Source organism: Staurois parvus, unplaced genomic scaffold (genome assembly GCF_062004578.1).
Source record: "Staurois parvus isolate SC_StPar_1 unplaced genomic scaffold, SC_StPar_1.0 ptg002479l, whole genome shotgun sequence".
Classification (NCBI taxonomy): domain Eukaryota; kingdom Metazoa; phylum Chordata; class Amphibia; order Anura; family Ranidae; genus Staurois; species Staurois parvus.
The window spans coordinates 1-22,500 of record NW_028320275.1 but is presented as its reverse complement, the minus strand read 5'-3'; the positions used below and the strand labels follow the sequence as shown (position 1 = coordinate 22,500).

The window sequence follows — 22,500 nt, the reverse complement described above, 5'->3', positions numbered from 1 at the left end:
GGGGGTCAATGTTGGAGAAGGATCTGAGGGGGTCAATGGTGGAGAAGGATCTGGGGGGGTCAATGGTGAAGAAGGATCTGGGGGGGGTCAATGGTGGAGAAGGATCTGGGGGTTCTGGTAGATCACAAGCTTAATAATGGCATGCAATGCAAAGCTGCGGGTTCAAAAGCGAGCAAAATCCTCTCTTGTATTAGGAGAGGTATAGACTCCAGAGAGAGAGGAGATTAAGGGGGGGTTATGATCACCATGTATAATACATAAGGGGGGATATGATCTCCATGTATAATACATAAGGGGGGTTATGATCTCCATGTATAATACATAAGGGGGATATGATCTCCATGTATAATACATAAGGGGGGATATGATCTCCATGTATAATACATAAGGGGGATATGATCTCCATGTATAATACATAAGGGGGGGATATGATCTCCATGTATAATACATAAGGGGGGATATGATCTCCATGTATAATACATAAGGGGGGATATGATCTCCATGTATAATACATAAGGGGGGATATGATCTCCATGTATAATACATAAGGGGGGATATGATCTCCATGTATAATACATAAGGGGGATATGATCTCCATGTACAATACATAAGGGGGGATATGATCTCCATGTATAATATATAAGGGGGGATATTATCTCCATGTATAATACATAAGGGGGGGATATGATCTCCATGTATAATACATAAGGGGGGATATGATCTCCATGTATAATACATAAGGGGGGATATGATCTCCATGTATAATACATAAGGGGGGATATGATCTCCATGTATAATACATAAGGGGGGATATTATCTCCATGTATAATACATAAGGGGGGGATATGATCTCCATGTATAATACATAAGGGGGATATGATCTCCATGTATAATACATAAGGGGGGATATGATCTCCATGTATAATACATAAGGGGGGATATGATCTCCATGTATAATACATAGGGGGGGATATGATCACCATGTATAATACATAAGGGGGGATATGATCACCATGTATAATACATAAGGGGGGATATGATCACCATGTATAATACATAAGGGGGGATATGATCTCCATGTATAATACATAAGGGGGGGATATGATCTCCATGTATAATACATAAGGGGGGATATGATCTCCATGTATAATACATAAGGGGGGGATATGATCTCCATGTATAATACATAAGGGGGGATATGATCTCCATGTGTAATACATAAGGGGGGATATGATCTCCATGTATAATACATAAGGGGGGTATGATCTCCATGTATAATACATAAGAGGGGGATATGATCTCCATGTATAATACATAAGGGGGGATATGATCTCCATGTATAATACATAAGGGGGGGATACGATCTCCATGTATAATACATAAGAGGGGGATATGATCTCCATGTATAATACATAAGGGGGGATATGATCTCCATGTATAATACATAAGAGGGGGATATGATCTCCATGTATAATACATAAGGGGGGATATGATCTCCATGTATAATACATAAGGGGGGGATATGATCTCCATGTATAATACATAAGGGGGGATATGATCTCCATGTATAATACATAAGGGGGGGATTTGATCTCCATGTGTAATACATAAGGGGGGATTTGATCTCCATGTGTAATACATAAGGGGGGATATGATCTCCATGTATAATACATAAGGGGGGATATGATCTTCATGTATAATACATAAGGGGGGATATGATCTCCATGTATAATACATAAGGGGGATATGATCTCCATGTATAATACATAAGGGGGATATTAAAAAAAAAATAAATATATATATATATTTATACACACAGACAAGAGAATTTCTAGGTAAATGAAGTATACATTCAGACATTGTTACCAACCTTCGGGTGGTCAGGACTGCAAAGAACCAAATCAGCTTTAGGGCTGTGAAAAAAATGAAATGAATTATTAAACAGATTTGCATGTAATATTTTTTTTTTTACAATCGGAATATATTTTGCATTTCATCTGCAAGGTATTACCATAAAATTTCATCAAAAAAAAAAAAAAAAAAAGGATGTACGGTGGAATGGTGATAGTAGGTGAAAGATTTTAAGACAAGCTACAATACCTAAAATTGTCCATGGGTGGCGCTCCAAAAACCTTTACAGGTTATCAGTTTGGAGAGTTAATCGTGAATTATGACCCCCCAGAATTATTGTCCTTACTCCGCCGTCTTCAGCGATACCTCACACCTCATGATTGGTGCAATCACCGTTTACCTACACGTGCCGGACCTATGCATGCTTTTGCATTTGCCTGTATGTGAGGGGGGAGGGGGGGCTGCTTTTAATTTTTTAAATTATTTTTAAGTTTTTTTTTAAATTACATTTTTTACATTTTATTGCTATCACAAGGGGCCCTCTTGGGATAGTGGACAGTTGTGAAAGGTATTGTTTATAGAGGCATCAGGGGCCTATTAGACCCCTGATGTCTCCCCTGCCCTCTATTTATTTTAAGTTTATTAATTATTTTTACGGTTTTTAAAAAACGTGTGTTTTATTTTACTTTAGTGTTACCACAAGTGGCGACCAAACCCCCTTGTGATAGTGGAAAGTTGTGAAAAGTACTGTTTATAGAGGCATCAGGAGCCTATTAGACCCCTGATGTCTCTTTTTCGCTCCTACCCTCCATTTATTTTGTTTATATTTTACACTTTTTTTTAAAAATGTTGTTTTATTTGACTTTATCCCTTTCACAAGGGGCGACTAAGCCCTCTTGTGATATTGGGTAGTTTTGAAAGGTACTGTTCATAGATGCATCAGGGGCCTATTAGACCCCTGATGTCTCTCCTGCTCTCTATTTATTTTAAGTTTATTTTTACACGTTTTAAAATTTTTTGTTGTATTTTACTTTATCGCTTTCACAAGGAGCGACCGAGCCCTCTTGTGATAGTGGACAGTTGTGAAAGGTACTGTTTATAGAGGCATCAGGAACCTATTAGACCCCTGATGTCTCTCCTGCCCACCATTTATTTTAAGTTTATACTTTTTTTATGCTTTTTAAAAACTTGTTTTGTTTTAATTTATTGCTACCACAAGGGGTGACCAAGCCCCCTTGTGATATTGGCAACTTCAAAGGTACTAGGTATGGAGGCATCAGGGGTCTATTAGACCCCTAATGTCTCTCCTGCCCTCTATTTATTTTATGATTATTAATTTTTTTACGCTTTTAAAAAAATGTGTGTTTTATTTTACTTTATTGCTGTCACAAGTGGCGACCAAGCCCCCCTGTGATATTGGGCAGGCGACAGGTACTCTTTATGGAGTCATCTCCCCTATCCTAGAAAACAGCTAATCAAGCACAGGTCAGGCTTGGTTGCTTGCCCTGGAACAGGAAGTGACAAAATTGTTGCTTCTGTGTCCATTTGTCGCAGGGATGATTGGGGGGGGGGGAAACAGATATTCCTCCATCCCCTCTGTGGGAGGCCATCCCAACCGGTTATCGTGGTCCTGGGGTCCCTGGAGGAGTGGGTGAGACTGAGAACCATCGCGGGGGGGTGGAGGGAGAGTGGTGGGACCTTCAATGTGCTATAAAATGATCAGGTGGCTGTAAGGGGTTTCATTTGTGTCCCTACTGGAGAGGTTCGCTCCGTTCGTCCTGATGTCCTTAATTTAGAGGGATTCCCTCTGACCAGGGCCCGAAACTGAGGGGACCGAGGGGGCATGTGCCCCGGGCGCCACATTGAGAGGGCTGCCACGGCTAGCACTGATCCTTCTGCAGTTTGGCATTTTCGGCACTGAATGACCTTGTCCCAGCACTGCCTCTAACTTCCATGTGTGCCAACAGGACAGGAAGTGAGATCTCCCCCATGGAGAAGATCTGGCGGGGGGAGGGAGGGGGTGTTACCCCTTCCCTATACCAAAGTTGAAATAAAGTTTTTTGGCTTTTGATATGCTGCTACAAATATTGTTCTGTAGATCTGTACAATCACACCACGCACCTTACAATCTATTTCAATTGAAATTTTTTCTACAGTTCACCTGGCTGCAGCTGGAGGCAAACTCTGTTTTTACGGCTGAATCTACTTACTGTACATATTTACATCGGAGGCCTTCAGGGCAGAAGCCGACCAGGTAGTTGGTGCACATCACCCTGCGGGTATGTCGATGTTTACATGCCGGTCCTGAGAGGAGAGAGGGGGGAGAGGGAGAGTGGGGGGGGGGAGAGGGGGGGAGAGAGAGAGAGGGGAGGGGGGAGAGAGAGGGGGAGTGGGAGAGAGAGACAGGGGGGAGAGAGAGGGGGAGTGGGAGAGAGAGACAGGGGGGAGAGAGAGAGGGAGGAATGGGAGAGAGAGACGGGGTGGGAGAGGGAGAGAGCGGAGAGAGGGTGGAGAGAGGGAGAGAGAGAGTATTACACATGGAGATCCTATCCCCCCCCCCTTTATGTATTATATAGTTAGATCAAATCCCCCTTATTGTATTATACATGGAGGTCATATGGGTCATGGGTTCGAGTCACGACCATGGCGCCTCCTGCATGGAGTTTGCATGTTCTCCCTGTGCTTGCGTGGGTTTCCTCCAGGTGCTCCGGTTTCCTCCCACACTCCAAAGACATGCTGGGAGGTTAATTAGCTTCCGTCTAAATTGTCCCTAGTATGTGTATGTATGAATGTGAGTTAGGGACCTTAGATTGTACGCTCCTCGGGGGCGGGGACTGATGGGAATGTACAATATATATATATGTGTAAAGCGCTGTGTAAACTGACAGCGCTATATAAGTACCTGAAATAAATAAATAAATGTATTATACATTTAGATCATATCCCCCCCCTTATGTATTCTACATGGAGATCATATCCCCCCCCTTATGTATTCTACATGGAGATCATATCCCCCCTTATGTATTCTACATGGAGATCATATCCCCCCTTATGTATTCTACATGGAGATCATATCCCCCTTATGTATTATACATGGAGATCATATCCCCCCTTATGTATTCTACATGGAGATCATATCCCCCTTATGTATTATACATGGAGATCATATCCCCCCCTTATGTATTATACATGGAGATCATATCCCCCCTTATGTATTATACATGGAGATCATATCCCCCCTTATGTATTATACATGGAGATCATATCCCCCCTTATGTATTATACATGGAGATCATATCCCCCCTTATGTATTATACATGGAGATCATATCCCCCCTTATGTATTATACATGGAGATCATATCCCCCCTTATGTATTATACATAGAGATCATATCCCCCCTTATGTATTATACATAGAGATCATATCCCCCTTATGTATTATACATGGAGATCATATCCCCCCTTATGTATTATACATGGAGATCATATCCCCCTTATGTATTATACATGGAGATCATATCCCCCCTTATGTATTATACATGGAGATCATATCCCCCTTATGTATTATACATGGAGATCATATCCCCCCTTATGTATTATACATGGAGATCATATCCCCCCTGAATGTATTATACATGGAGATCATATCCCCCCTGATGTATTATACATGGAGATCATATCCCCCCTTATGTATTATACATAGAGATCATATCCCCCCTTATGTATTATACATAGAGATCATATCCCCCTTATGTATTATACATGGAGATCATATCCCCCCTTATGTATTATACATGGAGATCATATCCCCCTTATGTATTATACATGGAGATCATATCCCCCTTATGTATTATACATGGAGATCATATCCCCCCTTATGTATTATACATGGAGATCATATCCCCCCTTATGTATTATACATGGAGATCATATCCCCCCTTATGTATTATACATGGAGATCATATCCCCCCCTTATGTATTATACATGGAGATCATATCCCCCTTATGTATTATACATGGAGATCATATCCCCCCTTATGTATTATACATGGAGATCATATCCCCCCTTATGTATTATACATGGAGATCATATCCCCCCTTATGTATTATACATGGAGATCATATCCCCCCTTATGTATTATACATGGAGATCATATCCCCCCTTATGTATTATACATGGAGATCATATCCCCCCTTATGTATTATACATGGAGATCATATCCCCGTTATGTATTATACATGGAGATCATATCCCCCCTTATGTATTATACATGGAGATCATATCCCCCCTTATGTATTATACATGGAGATCATATCCCCCCTTATGTATTATACATGGAGATCATATCCCCCCTTATGTATTATACATGGAGATCATATCCCCCCCTTATGTATTATACATGGAGATCATATCCCCCCTTATGTATTATACATGGAGATCATATCCCCCCTTATGTATTATACATGGAGATCATATCCCCCCTTATGTATTATACATGGAGATCATATCCCCCCTGATGTATTATACATGGAGATCATATCCCCCCTGATGTATTATACATGGAGATCATATCCCCCTTATGTATTATACATAGAGATCATATCCCCCCTTATGTATTATACATAGAGATCATATCCCCCTTATGTATTATACATGGAGATCATATCCCCCCTTATGTATTATACATGGAGATCATATCCCCCTTATGTATTATACATGGAGATCATATCCCCCCTTATGTATTATACATGGAGATCATATCCCCCCTTATGTATTATACATGGAGATCATATCCCCCCTTATGTATTATACATGGAGATCATATCCCCCCTTATGTATTATACATGGAGATCATATCCCCCCCTTATGTATTATACATGGAGATCATATCCCCCTTATGTATTATACATGGAGATCATATCCCCCCTTATGTATTATACATGGAGATCATATCCCCCCTTATGTATTATACATGGAGATCATATCCCCCCTTATGTATTATACATGGAGATCATATCCCCCCTTATGTATTATACATGGAGATCATATCCCCCCCTTATGTATTATACATGGAGATCATATCCCCCCTTATGTATTATACATGGAGATCATATCCCCGTTATGTATTATACATGGAGATCATATCCCCCCTTATGTATTATACATGGAGATCATATCCCCCCTTATGTATTATACATGGAGATCATATCCCCCCTTATGTATTATACATGGAGATCATATCCCCCCTTATGTATTATACATGGAGATCATATCCCCCCTTATGTATTATACATGGAGATCATATCCCCCCTTATGTATTATACATGGAGATCATATCCCCCCTTATGTATTATACATGGAGATCATATCCCCCCCTTATGTATTATACATGGAGATCATATCCCCCCCTTATGTATTATACATGGAGATCATATCCCCCCTTATGTATTATACATGGAGATCATATCCCCCCTTATGTATTATACATGGAGATCATATCCCCCCTTATGTATGATACATAACAGCTCAGTGTAAAATAATGGTGAGGAACATCCTCCGTTTGGGCTCCTCCCAAGACCTGCCCCCTGAGAGGTTTCGCCCCGCCTCTGGGGCTCAGTCCTAGAGGTAGAAGGGACAGTTGCTGACCTCGAGTGTCTGGGGATAACAGACCTAGCAGCCATAAAGAAGAATCTAAGCAGCTCCTTCTTGGATAGAGCCCGGTAGTATTGGGAGAAGGGCTTGTTGTGGGGTATGTTGCTGGCTGCTAGAAGTTCTATTTTTTCTGAGATGGGTCTAATGTTTGTGGGGTGGATTTATTATTTTTAGGGGGTATTTGGTTGCAGGGGGTATATTGTTGCTTGAGAGGTCTATTGTGGCTGGGGGATCTATTTTTGCTGCGATTGGTCTGTGTTGTGGATCTATCATTTTTAGGGGGTATTTTGTTGCGGGGGGTATATTGTTGCTTGGGGGGGTCTATTGTGACTGGGGATCTATTATTGATGGCTACTGGAAGTTCTCTTGTTGCTGCGATTGGTCTAATGTTTGTGTTGTGGATCTATTGTTTTTAGGGGGTATTTTGTTTTGGGGGATCTATTGTTGCTAGGGGGTTTATTGTGGCTGGCTGCAGAGGATCTATTTTACTTGTTATCATTAGAGATGAGCGAAGTATTCAAAAATTCGATTCGACTGATTCGGCGAATTCGTGGAAAAATTTCGATTCGAGTCGAATATATTCGCTGTGAATTTAACTTAAAAAAGGGTGTTTCTAGGCTTCAGAGAGACTTTATATTAGTGCAGAACACTGTACCTTTAATTTAAATGCCCTTGGAGTCTGCTGGGGAAGAGAAATAATACTGTCAGTCAGTATGACATGCAGATGAGTGCCGTCGATCTTAGAATCACCGCACACTTCACTCATTTGGGCAGTCACGGGGCCAAAACCAGAGTGTGGAGCCACAGTGTGGCGGTGGAGGCAGCAGCAATGGGAGGCCATACAGCACCCTATGACAAAAATGGAAACCACCAGCAGTGTGAGGAGACCTGAAAGTGGCACATGGCAGAGTGTGGCAATGGAGACAGCAGCAATGGGAGGCCGTACAGGGACCCATGACAGATTACGGGCCTGGCAGCAGCATGAGGAGTCGGTACGGGGGCCCATGGCAGATTACGGGCCTGGCAGCAGCAATGGGAGGCCGTACAGGGACCCATGACACACTCTGGACCTGGCAGCAGCATGGGGAGGCGGTACAGGGGCCCATGACAGATTACGGGCCTGGCAGCAGCATGAGGAGTCGGTACGGGGGCCCATGACACACTCTGGACCTGGCAGCAGCATGAGGAGGCGGTACAGGGGCGCATGACAGATTACGAGCCTGGCAGCAGCAACTTGGACAGGAGGACGTTCAGCTTCTGCACCGTCGGGTGCGTGCTCGCAAACTGTTGTCTCTTGGAAACGGATTCCAAGAAAGACTGCTGACGGAATCCGTGAAGAGGAGTAGCAGGAGAAGGAGCATCTGAACGAGCGGAAGATGCCAACAAGCGACAACAGGGGCCCATGACAGATTACGGGCCTGGCAGCAGCATGAGGAGTCGGTACGGGGGCCCATGGCAGATTAGGGGCCTGGCAGCAGCTATGGGAGGCCCGTAATCTGCCAGCACCCTATGACAAAAAATGGAACACACCAGCAGTGTGAGGAGACCTGAAAGTGGCACATGGCAGAGTGTGGCGATGGAGACAGCAGCAATGGGAGGCCGTACAGGGACCCATGAGAGACTCTGGACCTGGCAGCAGCATGACGGAGGCGGTATAGGGGCCCATGGCAGATTAGGGGCCTGGCAGCAGCTATGGGAGGCCCGTAATCTGCCAGCACCCTATGACAAAAAATGGAACACACCAGCAGTGTGAGGAGACCTGAAAGTGGCACATGGCAGAGTGTGGCGATGGAGACAGCAGCAATGGGAGGCCGTACAGGGACCCATGAGAGACTCTGGACCTGGCAGCAGCATGAGGAGGCGGTATAGGGGCCCATGGCAGATTAGGGGCCTGGCAGCAGCTATGGGAGGCCCGTAATCTGCCAGCACCCTATGACAAAAAATGGAACACACCAGCAGTGTGAGGAGACCTGAAAGTGGCACATGGCAGAGTGTGGCGATGGAGACAGCAGCAATGGGAGGCCGTACAGGGACCCATGAGAGACTCTGGACTTGGCAGCAGCATGAGGAGGCGGTATATAGGGGCCCATGGCAGATTAGGGGCCTGGCAGCAGCTATGGGAGGCCCGTAATCTGCCAGCACCCTATGACAAAAAATGGAACACACCAGCAGTGTGAGGAGACCTGAAAGTGGCACATGTTTGAGGCATGATTCATGGCGGATTTAGTCAGTTGTGTCAGGAACTGGTGGTTTGAAATCCAGACTAATCCACGCCTGATTCATTTTCACAAACGTGAGTCTCTCCACACTTTGGGTGGACAGTCGTGTCCTCCGCGGAGTTGCAATACCTCCTGCCGCACTAAACACGCGCTCCGATGCCACGCTACTGGCCGGGCATGACAGCCTTTCAAGGGCAAATTCAGCTAGTTGGGGCCAAAGGTCAAGTTTTGTTGCCCAGTAGTCAAGGGGATTGTCTACCTCGGTTGGCAGGGTGCTGTCCAAGTAGGCCTAAGCCTGTTGTTTGAGGTCCTGCTCCAGGTCCACCTGATGCTGCTGCTGCTGCGGCTGGTTAGTAGTTTCCTCACTGCGCTGGTGAAGAAAGCTACTCCATCATCGACTGCAGACTGAGGCAGCCGCTGCTGGTGGAGCTGCAACTGCTCCTACCACCCCACCCCTCCCCTGCTGCCATGGCAGCGGAACGCGAGCGCACAGGGCCCACAGTGTCTGAGGATGGACGTTGGCGCACAAAGGCAGAGACCAACTGACTACATAGGTGGTTTTTATAGTACGTTATTTTGGCCTCCCTCTCAGCAGGTGTGAAAAAGGCCACCATTTTTGAACGGTAGCGAGGGTCCAACAAGGTGGACAGCCAAAAGTCATCCCTCTGTCTGATGGTTATTATTCGGCTGTCGCTACGCAAGCAACCGAGCATGCTATGGGCCATTTGCGCCAAGGAATGCGAGGGACTCCCTGCCTCCATCTCCACAGCATACTGCCACGGTGCGTCTGGGTCCTCTGTCTCCTCCTCCTCCTCTACCAGATGCTCCTGCTCCTCCACTCCTGTCCGCTGAGTGGAAAAACCACCCATTTCACTCAATAATTCCTGAGCACAAATGTCCTCCTCTACCTCCTCCTCTTCTTCCTGTCCTGCCCCCACAGGGGTCATGTGGCGTTGAGATCTGTGCGCCACGTCTACCGCACCCTGACCAGCCATTGTTAACAGCATTTGTTCCAGGACGTGCAACAGAGGAATGACGTCGTTCATCCCATAGTCCTGCCGACTCACGAATAGCGTGGCCTCCTCAAAGGGCCTGAGCAAGCGGCAGGTGTCACGCATGAGCTGCCAATGGCTGACATCGAAGTTACACAGGGGAGTACCTTTATCCGCTTGTAACATCAGGAAATCGGTGATGGCCATTCGCTGCTCGTAAAGGCGGTCTAACATTTGTAGGGTTGAATTCCACCTTGTTGCAACGTCGCAGATCAGGCGATGCTGTGGAATTCCGTTCTGCCGCTGCAGCTCAATGAGGGTGTTCTTTGCGGTGTAGGAATGGCTGAAATGCATGCAAAGTTTACGTGACATTTTAAGGATGTCTTGCAGTGGGATGGTGGATTTTAGGAACCGCTTGACAACCAGATTGAACACGTGAGCCATGCATGGCGCATGGCACAACCTTCCTTGACGCAGAGCAGACAACATGTTCTTTCCGTTGTCGGTCAACATGGTTCCGATTTTGAGTTTGCGCGGAGACAGCCATCTGTCGATTTCTCTGTTCATTACACTGAGAAGTTCCTCCCCTGTGTGACTACGTTCGCCAAGGCATACCAGGTGCAGCACAGCGTGACACCGTTGCGCCCTGCACATGTGATATGCCGGTCGGGTAATGGGACTTGGCACGGGGGTGGCGGCTGAGGACACGGCGGAAGAAGAGGTGGTAGAGGCGGACATCTTTGCCGGACCAAGGACGTGCAAACGTGGAGGCAAAAGCGGCGTGACCTGTCCAAGTTGCTGGTGCGGCTGTGACGGCACCACGTTCACCCAGTGGGCCGTAAATGACATGTACTGTCCCTGACCGTAGTTACAGCTCCACACGTCGGCGCTGCCGTGCACTTTGGCAGAGACCGACATGCTCAAAGACTGGCCCACCATCTCTTCTACATGTGAATGCAGGGCTGGCACTGCCTTTTTGGCGAAGAAATGACGGCTTGGCACTCTCCACCGCGGCGCGGCACAAGCCATCATTTCTCGGAAAGGTGCTGAGTCCACCAGTTGGAAAGGGAGGGACTGCAGCACCAGCAACTTGGACAGGAGGACGTTCAGCTTCTGCACCGTCGGGTGCGTGCTCGCAAACTGTTGTCTCTTGGAAACGGATTCCAAGAAAGACTGCTGACGGAATCCGTGAAGAGGAGTAGCAGGAGAAGGAGCATCTGAACGAGCGGAAGATGCCAACGAGCGACAACTCCCCTCAGCAGAGGTGTTGGAGCCTTGACTGGCTGATGGAGGGCGATTGACGTCAGGTGACGGAGCAAGTAACGGAGCGGGTGATGGAGCGGGGGCTGGGGCGGGCAGAACCGCCGTATCTTTATCACGGTTTTCCCAGGCCACCAAATGGCGACGCTGCATATGCTGCCACAATGCTGTAGTCCCAACATGGGCCCCCTGGCCACGCTTGACTTTCTGGCCACATAGTCGACATACGGCTACGTTTACTTCCTCGGGCGGCTTGACAAAAAATTGCCACACCGCCGAGTAGGAAACTTTGCCCCCGATACTCCTCACTGGCTGACTGCTGCTTCCTCCGTGCACACCGGCACCACTACTGGCCGTGGTGGTAGGCTGCAGTGGAGCTGGTGCTCTACTCCGTGGCCGTTTGGCTCCACTGACACTGCTGCGACCCTGCTGCCTCCTGGGCAACCCACCGACTGTTTTGCTCGCTGCCAAGCTGCCACCCTCTTCTCCTGATGATGCGGAAGCAATAGCCTGATGACGACGAGGCTGCCAAGTGCGATCAGCCTCATCATCATCAATTAGGGTCTCCGCCTCACTACTAGCCCCCTCGGCTGCGTCTGGGTCAGGAGACAGACCTGTCTCTAGACCGGCTACCGAGCCACTCTCCTCGCCAGTACTTCTTCGCCTGGCTGCTGAAAAGGCGGATGTCTCCCCCCGTTCCTGACCGCCCTCTGTTAGCTCTTCCTCACTGTACAGTGGGGCTGAGCCCACAGCATGCGATACTTCGCTTGGTGAGGGAACACCAAAGGACAGGGGCAGGTAGAGGACACGTGATTTCAGTGGGCTAGGTCCCGGGCCATGCCAACTAACGGTTGTGTCTGACGTACCCACCGACCGTTGGCTGTAGGTGTCAGAGGTGACCTGGGAAGAGGAAGACGACCGAGCCAACCAATCGACGACGGCAGGGTTGTCGGTGGAGACACGACCGCTGGATGACACCGGGAGCACTGGCCTCTGGCTGCGAATACTGCTGCCTCGACCCCTTCCTCTGCTGCCACGTCTGCTCGCTCCTAAAACATTGCCTCCTCTGCCACTCCTCTGCATGTTGTCTGACATACTCTTTAATTCAACGATTCTGTGTCCCTGAGTAACAATTCTGTGTCCCTGAGTAACAATTCTGTGTCTGTCCCTGAGTAACAATTCTGTGGCCCTAAGTAACGGTTCTGTGGCCCTCAGTAACAATTCTGTGTCCCTCAGTAACAATTCTGTGTCTGTCCCTGAGTAACAATTATGTGGCCCTAAGTAACGGTTCTGTGGCCCTCAGTAACAATTCTGTGTCCCTGATTAACGTTTATGTGGCCCTAAGTAACGGTTCTGTGGCCCTCAGTAACAATTCTGTGTCCCTGAGTAACAATTCTGTGTCTGTCCGAGTAACAATTCTGTGGCCCTAAGTAACAGTTCTGTGGCCCTAAGTAACAGTTCTGTGGCCCTCAGTAACAATTCTGTGTCCCTGAGTAACCTTTCTGTGGCCCTAAGTAACAGTTCTGTGGCCCTCAGTAACAATTCTGTGTCCCTGAGTAACAATTCTGTGGCCCTAAGTAACAGTTCTGTGGCCCTCAGTAACAATTCTGTGTCCCTGAGTAACATTTCTGTGGCCCTAAGTAACGGTTCTGTGGCCCTCAGTAACAATTCTGTATCCCTGAGTAACAATTCTGTGTCTGTCCGAGTAACAATTCTGTGGCCCTAAGTAACAGTTCTGTGGCCCTCAGTAACAATTCTGTGTCCCTAAGTAACAAATCTGTGGCCCTAAGTAACGGTTCTGTGGCCCTCAGTAACAATTCTGTGTCCCTAAGTAACAATTCTGTGGCCCTAAGTAACGGTTCTGTGGCCCTCAGTAACAATTCTGTGTCCCTAAGTAACAATTCTGTGTCCCTAAGTAACGGTTCTGTGGCCCTCAGTAACAATTCTGTGTCCCTCAGTAACAATTCTGTGTCCCTCAGTAACAATTCTGTGTCCCTCAGTAACAATTCTGTGTCCCTCAGTAACAATTCTGTGTCTGTCCCTGATTAACATTTACGTGGCCCTAAGTAACGGTTCCGTGGCCCTCAGTAACAATTCTGTGGCCCTGATTAACGTTTATGTGGCCCTAAGTAACGGTTCTGTGGCCCTCAGTAACAATTCTGTGTCCCTGAGTAACAATTCTGTGTCTGTCCGAGTAACAATTCTGTGGCCCTAAGTAACAGTTCTGTGGCCCTCAGTAACAATTCTGTGTCCCTGAGTAACCTTTCTGTGGCCCTCAGTAACAGTTCTGTGGCCCTCAGTAACAATTCTGTGTCCCTGAGTAACAATTCTGTGGCCCTAAGTAACAGTTCTGTGGCCCTCAGTAACAATTCTGTGTCCCTGAGTAACAATTCTGTGGCCCTAAGTAACGGTTCTGTGGCCCTCAGTAACAATTCTGTATCCCTGAGTAACAATTCTGTGTCTGTCCGAGTAACAATTCTGTGGCCCTAAGTAACAGTTCTGTGGCCCTCAGTAACAATTCTGTGTCCCTAAGTAACAAATCTGTGGCCCTAAGTGACGGTTCTGTGGCCCTCAGTAACAATTCTGTGTCCCTAAGTAACAATTCTGTGGCCCTAAGTAACGGTTCTGTGGCCCTCAGTAACAATTCTGTGTCCCTAAGTAACAATTCTGTGGCCCTAAGTAACGGTTCTGTGTCCCTCAGTAACAATTCTGTGTCCCTCAGTAACAATTCTGTGTCCCTCAGTAACAATTCTGTGTCCCTCAGTAACAATTCTGTGTCCCTCAGTAACAATTCTGTGTCCCTCAGTAACAATTCTGTGTCTGTCCCTGATTAACGTTTACGTGGCCCTAAGTAACGGTTCTGTGGCCCTCAGTAACAATTCTGTGTCCCTGATTAACGTTTCTGTGGCCCTAAGTAACGGTTCTGTGGCCCTCAGTAACAATTCTGTGTCCCTCAAGAAACAATTCTGTGTCTGTTCGTGAGTAACAATTCTGTGGCCCTAAGTAACGGTTCTGTGGCCCTCAGTAACAATTCTGTGTCCCTGATTAACGTTTATGTGGCCCTAAGTAATGGTTCTGTGGCCCTCAGTAACAATTCTGTGTCCCTGATTAACGTTTCTGTGGCCCTAAGTAACGGTTCTGTGGCCCTCAGTAACAATTCTGTGTCCCTCAGTAACAATTCTGTGTCTGTCCCTGAGTAACAATTCTGTGGCCCTAAGTAACGGTTCTGTGGCCCTCAGTAACAATTCTGTGTCCCTGATTAACTTTTATGTGGCCCTAAGTAACGGTTCTGTGGCCCTCAGTAACAATTCTGTGTCCCTGATTAACGTTTCTGTGGCCCTCAGTAACAATTCTGTGTCCCTCAGTAACAATTCTGTGTCTGTCCCTGAGTAACAATTCTGTGGCCCTAAGTAACGGTTCTGTGGCCCTCAGTAACAATTCTGTGTCCCTGAGTAACAATTCTGTGGCCCTAAGTAACGGTTCTGTGGCCCCCAGTAACAATTCTGTGTCCCTGAGTAACAATTCTGTGGCCCTAAGTAACGGTTGTGGCCCTCAGTAACAATTCTGTGTCCCTCAGTAACAATTCTGTGTCTGTCCCTGAGTAACAATTATGTGGCCCTAAGTAACGGTTATGTGGCCCTCAGTAACAATTCTGTGTCCCTGAGTAACGTTTCTGTGGCCCTAAGTAACGGTTCTGTGGCCCTCAGTAACAATTCTGTGTCTGTCCCTGAGTAACAATTCTGTGGCCCTAAGTAACGGTTCTGTGGCCCTCAGTAACAATTCTGTGTCCCTGAATAACGTTTCTGTGGCCCTAAGTAACAATTCTCTGGCACTCAGTAACAATTCTGTCTGTCCCTGAGTAACAATTCTGTGGCCCTAAGTAACAATTCTGTGGCCCTCAGTAACAATTCTGTGTCTGTCCCAGAGTAACAATTCTGTGGCCCTAACTAACGTTTCTGTGGCCCTAAGTAACAATTCTGTGTCCCTGAGTAACGTTTCTGTGGACCTAAGTAACAATTCTCTGGCACTCAGTAATAATTCTGTCTGTCCCTGAGTAACAATTCTGTGGCCCTAACTAGCGTTTCTTTGGCCCTAAGTAACGATTCTGTGGCCCTCATTAACAATTCTGTGTCCCTGAGTAATGCTTCTCTGTCCCTAAGTAACGTTTCTCTGTCCCCAAGTAACGTTTCTGTGGCCCTAACTCTGTCCCTAATACAGAGCGGTCTGCCTCTCTTGAATGACTGGAGGCAAATGAAGAATTCTAAAATGGCCGCTATTTATAGCTCGACCATTACACAGTGCTGGCTGCCTGGCTGCTGATTGGCTAATGCGATCACATGTCATTAAGGAATGCATTATGGGTCAGCGCGCCTTGTCTGCGCGCCTTCCCAGACATCCCCGCTCCGTCGCCGCACATGTCCGCCGCCATTTTAGGAAAAATTTTGATTCGCGCGTCCGAAGTAGGCTATTTTTCGGATTCGGCGCGAATCGAAAATTTTCCAATATTCGACTCGAATTCCACTTCGCCTACTTCGATTCGCTCATCTCTAGTTATCATTAACAAAATTTCATACAAATTACTCCTCAAAATAATACTTGGTTCTGCATTCTCCAAAGGGGGCGCTGTACTGGGAGGTGGGTAGGGGGTGGAACCAAGGGACGGCGCTAGGGGGAGGAGACAAGGGGTGACTTGGAAGGGAGGAGTACCTGAACCTATTCTCTCTGATGACCCCCAAACATGCACTAGTATTCCTTGGTGAAGGCAGCATCTCCAAGAGAAGTTAGAGCCATCTTTTTAGTACTGTAAATGGCAGATACAATTACAGAATTGAAAAAAATAACCCTTTTACATTTTTGCATATTTGTCAGCCTAAGAATACAAAATCCAGAACCAGGATTATATTAACAGTTATAAGTCTTTAGAATGTATCAAATGATTGAGGAATGCACATTAAAATGATTGAAGTAAACTATGACATGCGAATGGAGCCGAATGTAGCCCGGGCATCTCGGAATCGACGTCCTGCGGTCACAAAGGGGTTAATGTATTATGGAAAGATCTGCAATAGCCAAGAACTGGTTTACACGACACAAAACCACTTGAAAAGTAAGCGGCCAGGCGAAGTTTTCACTTTACAGGCAATGAAGGATGACAGCTCACCCTCTGTACTCCATCCCATTACCTCCTGCATTGTGTGCTGCTCAACAAACAATAACCAAATGACAAGTGCGTGAAATTCCTCCGACTCGAGGAGGGCGTTCACACGGGCGATCCTGGGAGGAGGTGAGAAACCGAACAAATCCGATACCATCCCCACCTACTCCACCTTATTCGTGACAGACGGATGAGGAGAGTTCTGTGTACAGATGTCACATATTCTTCAGGATAGTGTCATATTGGGATGAGAGAGAGTAGGAGAGAGGAGAGAAGGAGAGAGGAGAGAAGGAGAGAGAGAAGGAGAGAGAGAAGGAGAGAGGAGAGAAGGAGAGAGGAGAGAGAGAAGGAGAGAAGGAGAGAGAGAAGGAGAGAGAGAAGGAGAGAGGAGAGAGAGAAGGAGAGAGGAGAGAGAGAAGGAGAGAGGAGAGAGAGAAGGAGAGAGGAGAGAGAGAAGGAGAGAGGAGAGAGAAAAGGAGAGAGAGAAGGAGAGAGGAGAGAGAGAAGGAGAGAGGAGAGAGAGAGGAGAGAGAGAAGGAGCGAGAGAAGGAGAGAGGAGCGAGAGAAGGAGAGAGGAGAGAAGGAGAGAGGAGAGAAGGAGAGAGGAGAGAGGAGAGAAGGAGAGAGGAGAGAAGGAGAGAGGAGAGAAGGAGAGAGGAGAGAAGGAGAGAAGGAGAGAGAGAAGGAGAGAGAGAAGGAGAGAAGGAGAGAGAGAAGGAGAGAGGAGCGAGAGAAGGGAGAGAGAAGGAGAGAGAAGGAGAGAGGAGCGAGAGAAGGAGAGAGGAGCGAGAGAAGGAGAGAGGAGCAAGAGAAGGAGAGAGGAGCGAGAGAAGGAGAGAGGAGCGAGAGAAGGAGAGAGGAGCGAGAGAGAGCGGAGAGAGGGGAAAAAGTGGGGAGAAAGAGAGAGAGAGAGAAGGAGAGGGGAGAGAGAAGGAGAGAGAGAAGGAGAGAGGAGAGAGAGAAGGAGAGAGAGAAGGAGAGAGGAGAGAAGGAGAGAGAGAAGGAGAGAGGAGAGAGAGAAGGAGAGAGGAGAGAGAGAAGGAGAGAGGAGCGAGAGAAGGAGCGAGAGAAGGAGAGAGGAGCGAGGAGCGAGAGAAGGAGAGAGGAGCGAGAGAAGGAGAGAGGAGCGAGAGAAGGAGAGAAGAGCGAGAGAGGAGAGAGGAGCGAGAGAGAGCGGAGAGAGGGGAAAAAGTGGGGAGAAAGAGGAGAGAGAGAAGGAGAGGGGAGAGAGAAGGAGAGGGGAGAGAGAAGGAGAGGGGAGAGAGAAGGAGAGGGGAGAGAGAAGGAGAGGGGAGAGAGAAGGGGGGGAGAGAGAAGGGAGAGAGAGAGAAGGGGGAGAGAGAGAAGGGGGAGAGAGAGAAGGGGGAGAGAGGGGGAGGGAGAGAGAGAGAGGGGGGGAGAGATAAGAGAGAAAAAGAGAGAGGAGAGAGAAAAAGAGAGAGGCGGAGTGAGATGGGGGATGGGAGAGAGGGGAGAGAGAGGGGAGAGAGAGAGGGGGGGAGAGGGGGAGAGAGGGGAGAGGGGGGAGAGAGGGAGAGAGAGGTGGGAGCGAGGGGGGAGAGAGAGGAGAGAGAAAAAGAGGGGGGGGGTGAGAGAGGGGGGATGGGAGAGAGAGAGGGGGGAGGAGGGGGGAGAGAGAGAGGGGGGGAGGAGGGGGGAGAGGGGGAGGGGTGAGAAGGGGGGGGGAGAGAGAGGGGGGAGGGGCGAGAAGGGGGGAGAGAGAGGGGGGAGAAGAGGAAGGGAGAGAGAGAGAGAGGGGGGAGAGAGAGAGGGGGGAGAGAGAGAGGGGGGAGAGAGAGGGGGGGAGAGAGAGAGGGGGGAGAGAGAGAGGAGAGAGAGGGGGAGAGAGAAGAGGAGAGAGAGGGGGGAGAGAGGGGGGAAGGAAATAGAGGGGAAAACAGAGAGAGGGTAGAAGAGTAAGAAGGAAATATAAAGGGAGAAGATAGGAGAGGAAATCAGGAAAAAAAGGAGGAAAACAGAAAGAAAGGATAAGCAAAAAAAGAGACAAAAAGGATAGGACCAAAAAAAGAAAAGGAGAGGATAAGAGAAAAGACAAAAAGTGGAGAAAAAAAAATGGACAGAAAAAGGAGAAAAGAGGAGAAGAAAAGGGGGGAATGAGAAAGAGTAGAGAAGAAAAAACAAAAGGGAGAAGAAAAGAGGAGAGAAAACCAGAGAGAGAAGAGGAAAAAATTATGGAGAAGAGAAACAAAGAGGACAAAATAGAAAAGAGTTGAAGGAGAGAAGAGGAAACAAAAGGGAAACAAGAAGAGAGGACTAGAGAAAAATAGATGGGAGAAGAGAGAAGAGGGGAAAAAAAAGAGGATAAAAGAAGAGAGGAAAAGAGAAAAAAAGGACAAAAGATAAAAGAAGAGAGGAGAAAAAAGAAGGGAATGAGAGAAGAGAAAACAAAAGGGAGAAGAGGAGAGGAAATGACCCGAAGAAAAAAAAAAAAAAAGAAGAGTGGAGAAAAAAAAAAAAAAAGAGGAAAGAAGAGAGCAGGGCAGGAAGAAAAAGGAGGGAGAATAGAAGAAAAGAGTAAAAAGGAGAGAAGAAATCAGAAAATAACAAAAGAGAGGATAAGAAAAAAAAAATGGTAGACAGATAGCAAGATAAGGAAGAATAGAGATAAAAAAAAAGACAGAAATCATGATATGACAATATACAGTATGTCTATGACTACAGGAGGAAGAAGAAGTAAAACAAAACAAAGGACAAAAAGAGAAAGAAGGAGGGGAATGAGAAAAGAGGAGAGAAAACAAAAAGGGAAAAGAGAGAGAAGAGAGAGAGAGAGAAAAAAAATGATGTCCTGAAGGGGGGGGGGGGGGGAGGGGGATGAGAAGGAGAAAGAAAATAAAAACAAAAAGAAGAGAGGGGAAGAGAAAAGTAGGAGAGAAAAAAGGAGAAAAGAGAAAAGAAAATAACAAAAGAGGAGAGGAGAAGAAAAAGGGTAGAAAGCGAAAAGGAAGAATAGAGAGCGCTAAAGAGAAATCTTGAATATGCAGAATGTCTATGAGGATTTTAGGCTCTCCGGGTAATAGGTCATATGGTGATGATGGTGGTGGTGGTGGTGGTGGTGATGATGGTGATGATGGTGGTGATGGTGGTGGTGATGGTGGTGGTGATGATGGTGGTGATGATGGTGATGGTGGTGGTGATGGTGGTGATGAAGGTGATGGTGATGATGGTGATGATGGTGGTGATGGTGATGATGGTGGTGTGGCAGGGGGAGGGGGGTATCTGGTAAAGCAGGGGAGGCTGGTTACTGATACGCAGGTACAGGTGGGTTTTTATTATATAATATATATAATAGTTTCCTGGCTAATATCCTGATCAGCTGGGTTCAATTAAGTCGCTGGCCAGGAACAAGCATGCATGTCTGTACAGGCAGAGTAATGCCGGACACCCTGTGCTTGGTATGGGACACGAGGTATTGAAGCTTGGGGGTACATGTTGTATGAAGACTCCAATCACGGCAGTCCAGTTACCACTGTTACTTACATGGGCCGGGTCGTATCGGGAGCTTAGCTCAGGGTGTGATTGTTGTTAAACATGAACTTGATAGGTGGAGTTACATAACTGGAGGTGTGACCTCCCCGGGGGAACAATGTTGGGGCAGTATTATAATTCATCACAGGCCTCCACCTTTGTTTAGGGAAGGATGTTCTAATCTGACAAAGACGACTTCTTCACATCTCCTTGAAAGCATCTATCTTCACAGTCTAAAATATGTACTTTACTGCCCTCATGAAAGAGATCCATCCTTCATTGGAGAGGCCCATCTATCATAAGAGAGGCCCTTCCTTCATAGAAGAGCTCCAATCTTAATAAGAGAAAGTGCAGCCTTCACAGCAGAGGTCCATCCTTCACAGGAGAAGTCCATCCTTCACAGCAGAGGTCCATCCTCCACAGCAGAGGTCCATCCTCCACAGCAGAGGTCCATCCTCCACAGCAGAGGTCCATCCTTCACAGGAGAGGTCCATCCTTCATAGAAGAGCTACAATCTTAATAAGAAAAGGACCATCCTTCACTGGAGAGGTCCATCCTTCACTGGAGAGGTCCATCCTCCACAGCAGAGGTCCATCCTCCACAGCAGAGGTCCATCCTCCACAGCAGAGGTCCATCCTCCACAGCAGAGGTCCATCCTCCACAGCAGAGGTCCATCCTCCACAGCAGAGGTCCATCCTTCACTGGAGAGGTCCATCCTCCACAGCAGAGGTCCATCCTCCACAGCAGAGGTCCATCCTCCACAGCAGAGGTCCATCCTCCACAGCAGAGGTCCATCCTCCACAGCAGAGGTCCATCCTCCACAGCAGAGGTCCATCCTCCACAGCAGAGGTCCATCCTCCACAGCAGAGGTCCATCCTCCACAGCAGAGGTCCATCCTCCACAGCAGAGGTCCATCCTCCACAGCAGAGGTCCATCCTTCACTGGAGAGGTCCATCCTTCACTGGAGAGGTCCATTCTTCACTGGAGAGGTCCATCCTTCATAAGAGAATTTAATTCTTCATAAGAAAGGTCCATCCTTTATAGAAGAGTTCCATCCTTAATAAGAGAAGGTCCATGCTTCATAGATGAGTTCCATTCACAATAAGAGAAGGTCCGTCCTTCACAGGAGAGGTCCGTCCTTCACAAGAGAGGTCCATCCTTCACAGGAGAGGTCCGTCCTTCACAGGAGATGCCCGTCTATCATAAGAGAGGCCCATCCTTAATAGAGGAGTTCTATTCACAATAAGAGAAAGTCCATCCTTCCCAGGAGATGCCCATCCTTCATAGAACAGTTCCATTCACAAAAAGAGAAAGTCCTTCCTTCATAGTAGAGGTCCATCCTTCATAAGTGACCATGTGACCTTCTCTTAGAAACAAACCTTATTTAGGGATTTTAAGCCCCTTGTTAGTATAACGTACATGAACGCCACAACAGTATTACCGTGCTTGCAGAATCCTCGGTCGTACCACGGGCAGTCTTTGATTTTGGATGCCGGGTCGATATGCAGGAAAGGACAGTCCCTTGTTGCTGCATTCCCCTAATAGAGTGAAGATAGAGGAAGAGTGAGGTGCAACGTATTATACAAAAGTGGAGTTCTACTCGAACGGCCTTTCTCAACCTTTTCAACACAGAGGAACCCTTGAAATAACTTTCCGGTCTCAGGGAACCCCCTGCTAAACATACCTACAACTCATGCTACATTGGTGAGTTAGTCAGTGGGAAGAACGCTCCTTACAGTTGTAGTCATTGGGAAGAATTACCCCCTTGGAGATAGCTAAAATGATCAATGGTGTCACTGGGAACCTATCTGAGAGACAGAAATTTCTTGAGCAGGGGCAGACTGACCATTTGGAAACTCAGGCACTGCCCAGGGTCAGTAGGGG

General features: G+C 47.1%; 1 protein-coding gene across 1 annotated transcript in view; it reads right to left on the bottom strand.

Annotated features, from left to right (window-relative positions):
- LOC149430741 (cleavage and polyadenylation specificity factor subunit 4-like) overlaps nt 1-22,177 on the bottom strand; it is a 40,104-nt gene extending 17,927 nt beyond the window's left edge. Inside the window, exons 1-3 of the mRNA XM_089666030.1 lie at nt 22,058-22,177; nt 4,062-4,155; nt 1,871-1,913 (exon numbers count right to left, since the gene is read on the bottom strand). Coding sequence (XP_089522156.1) covers nt 1,871-1,913; nt 4,062-4,120 — 102 coding nt within the window. The 5' untranslated portion in view covers nt 4,121-4,155; nt 22,058-22,177. The remainder of the gene's footprint in view (nt 1-1,870; nt 1,914-4,061; nt 4,156-22,057) is intronic.
- Nucleotides 22,178-22,500: the final 323 nt, after the last annotated feature.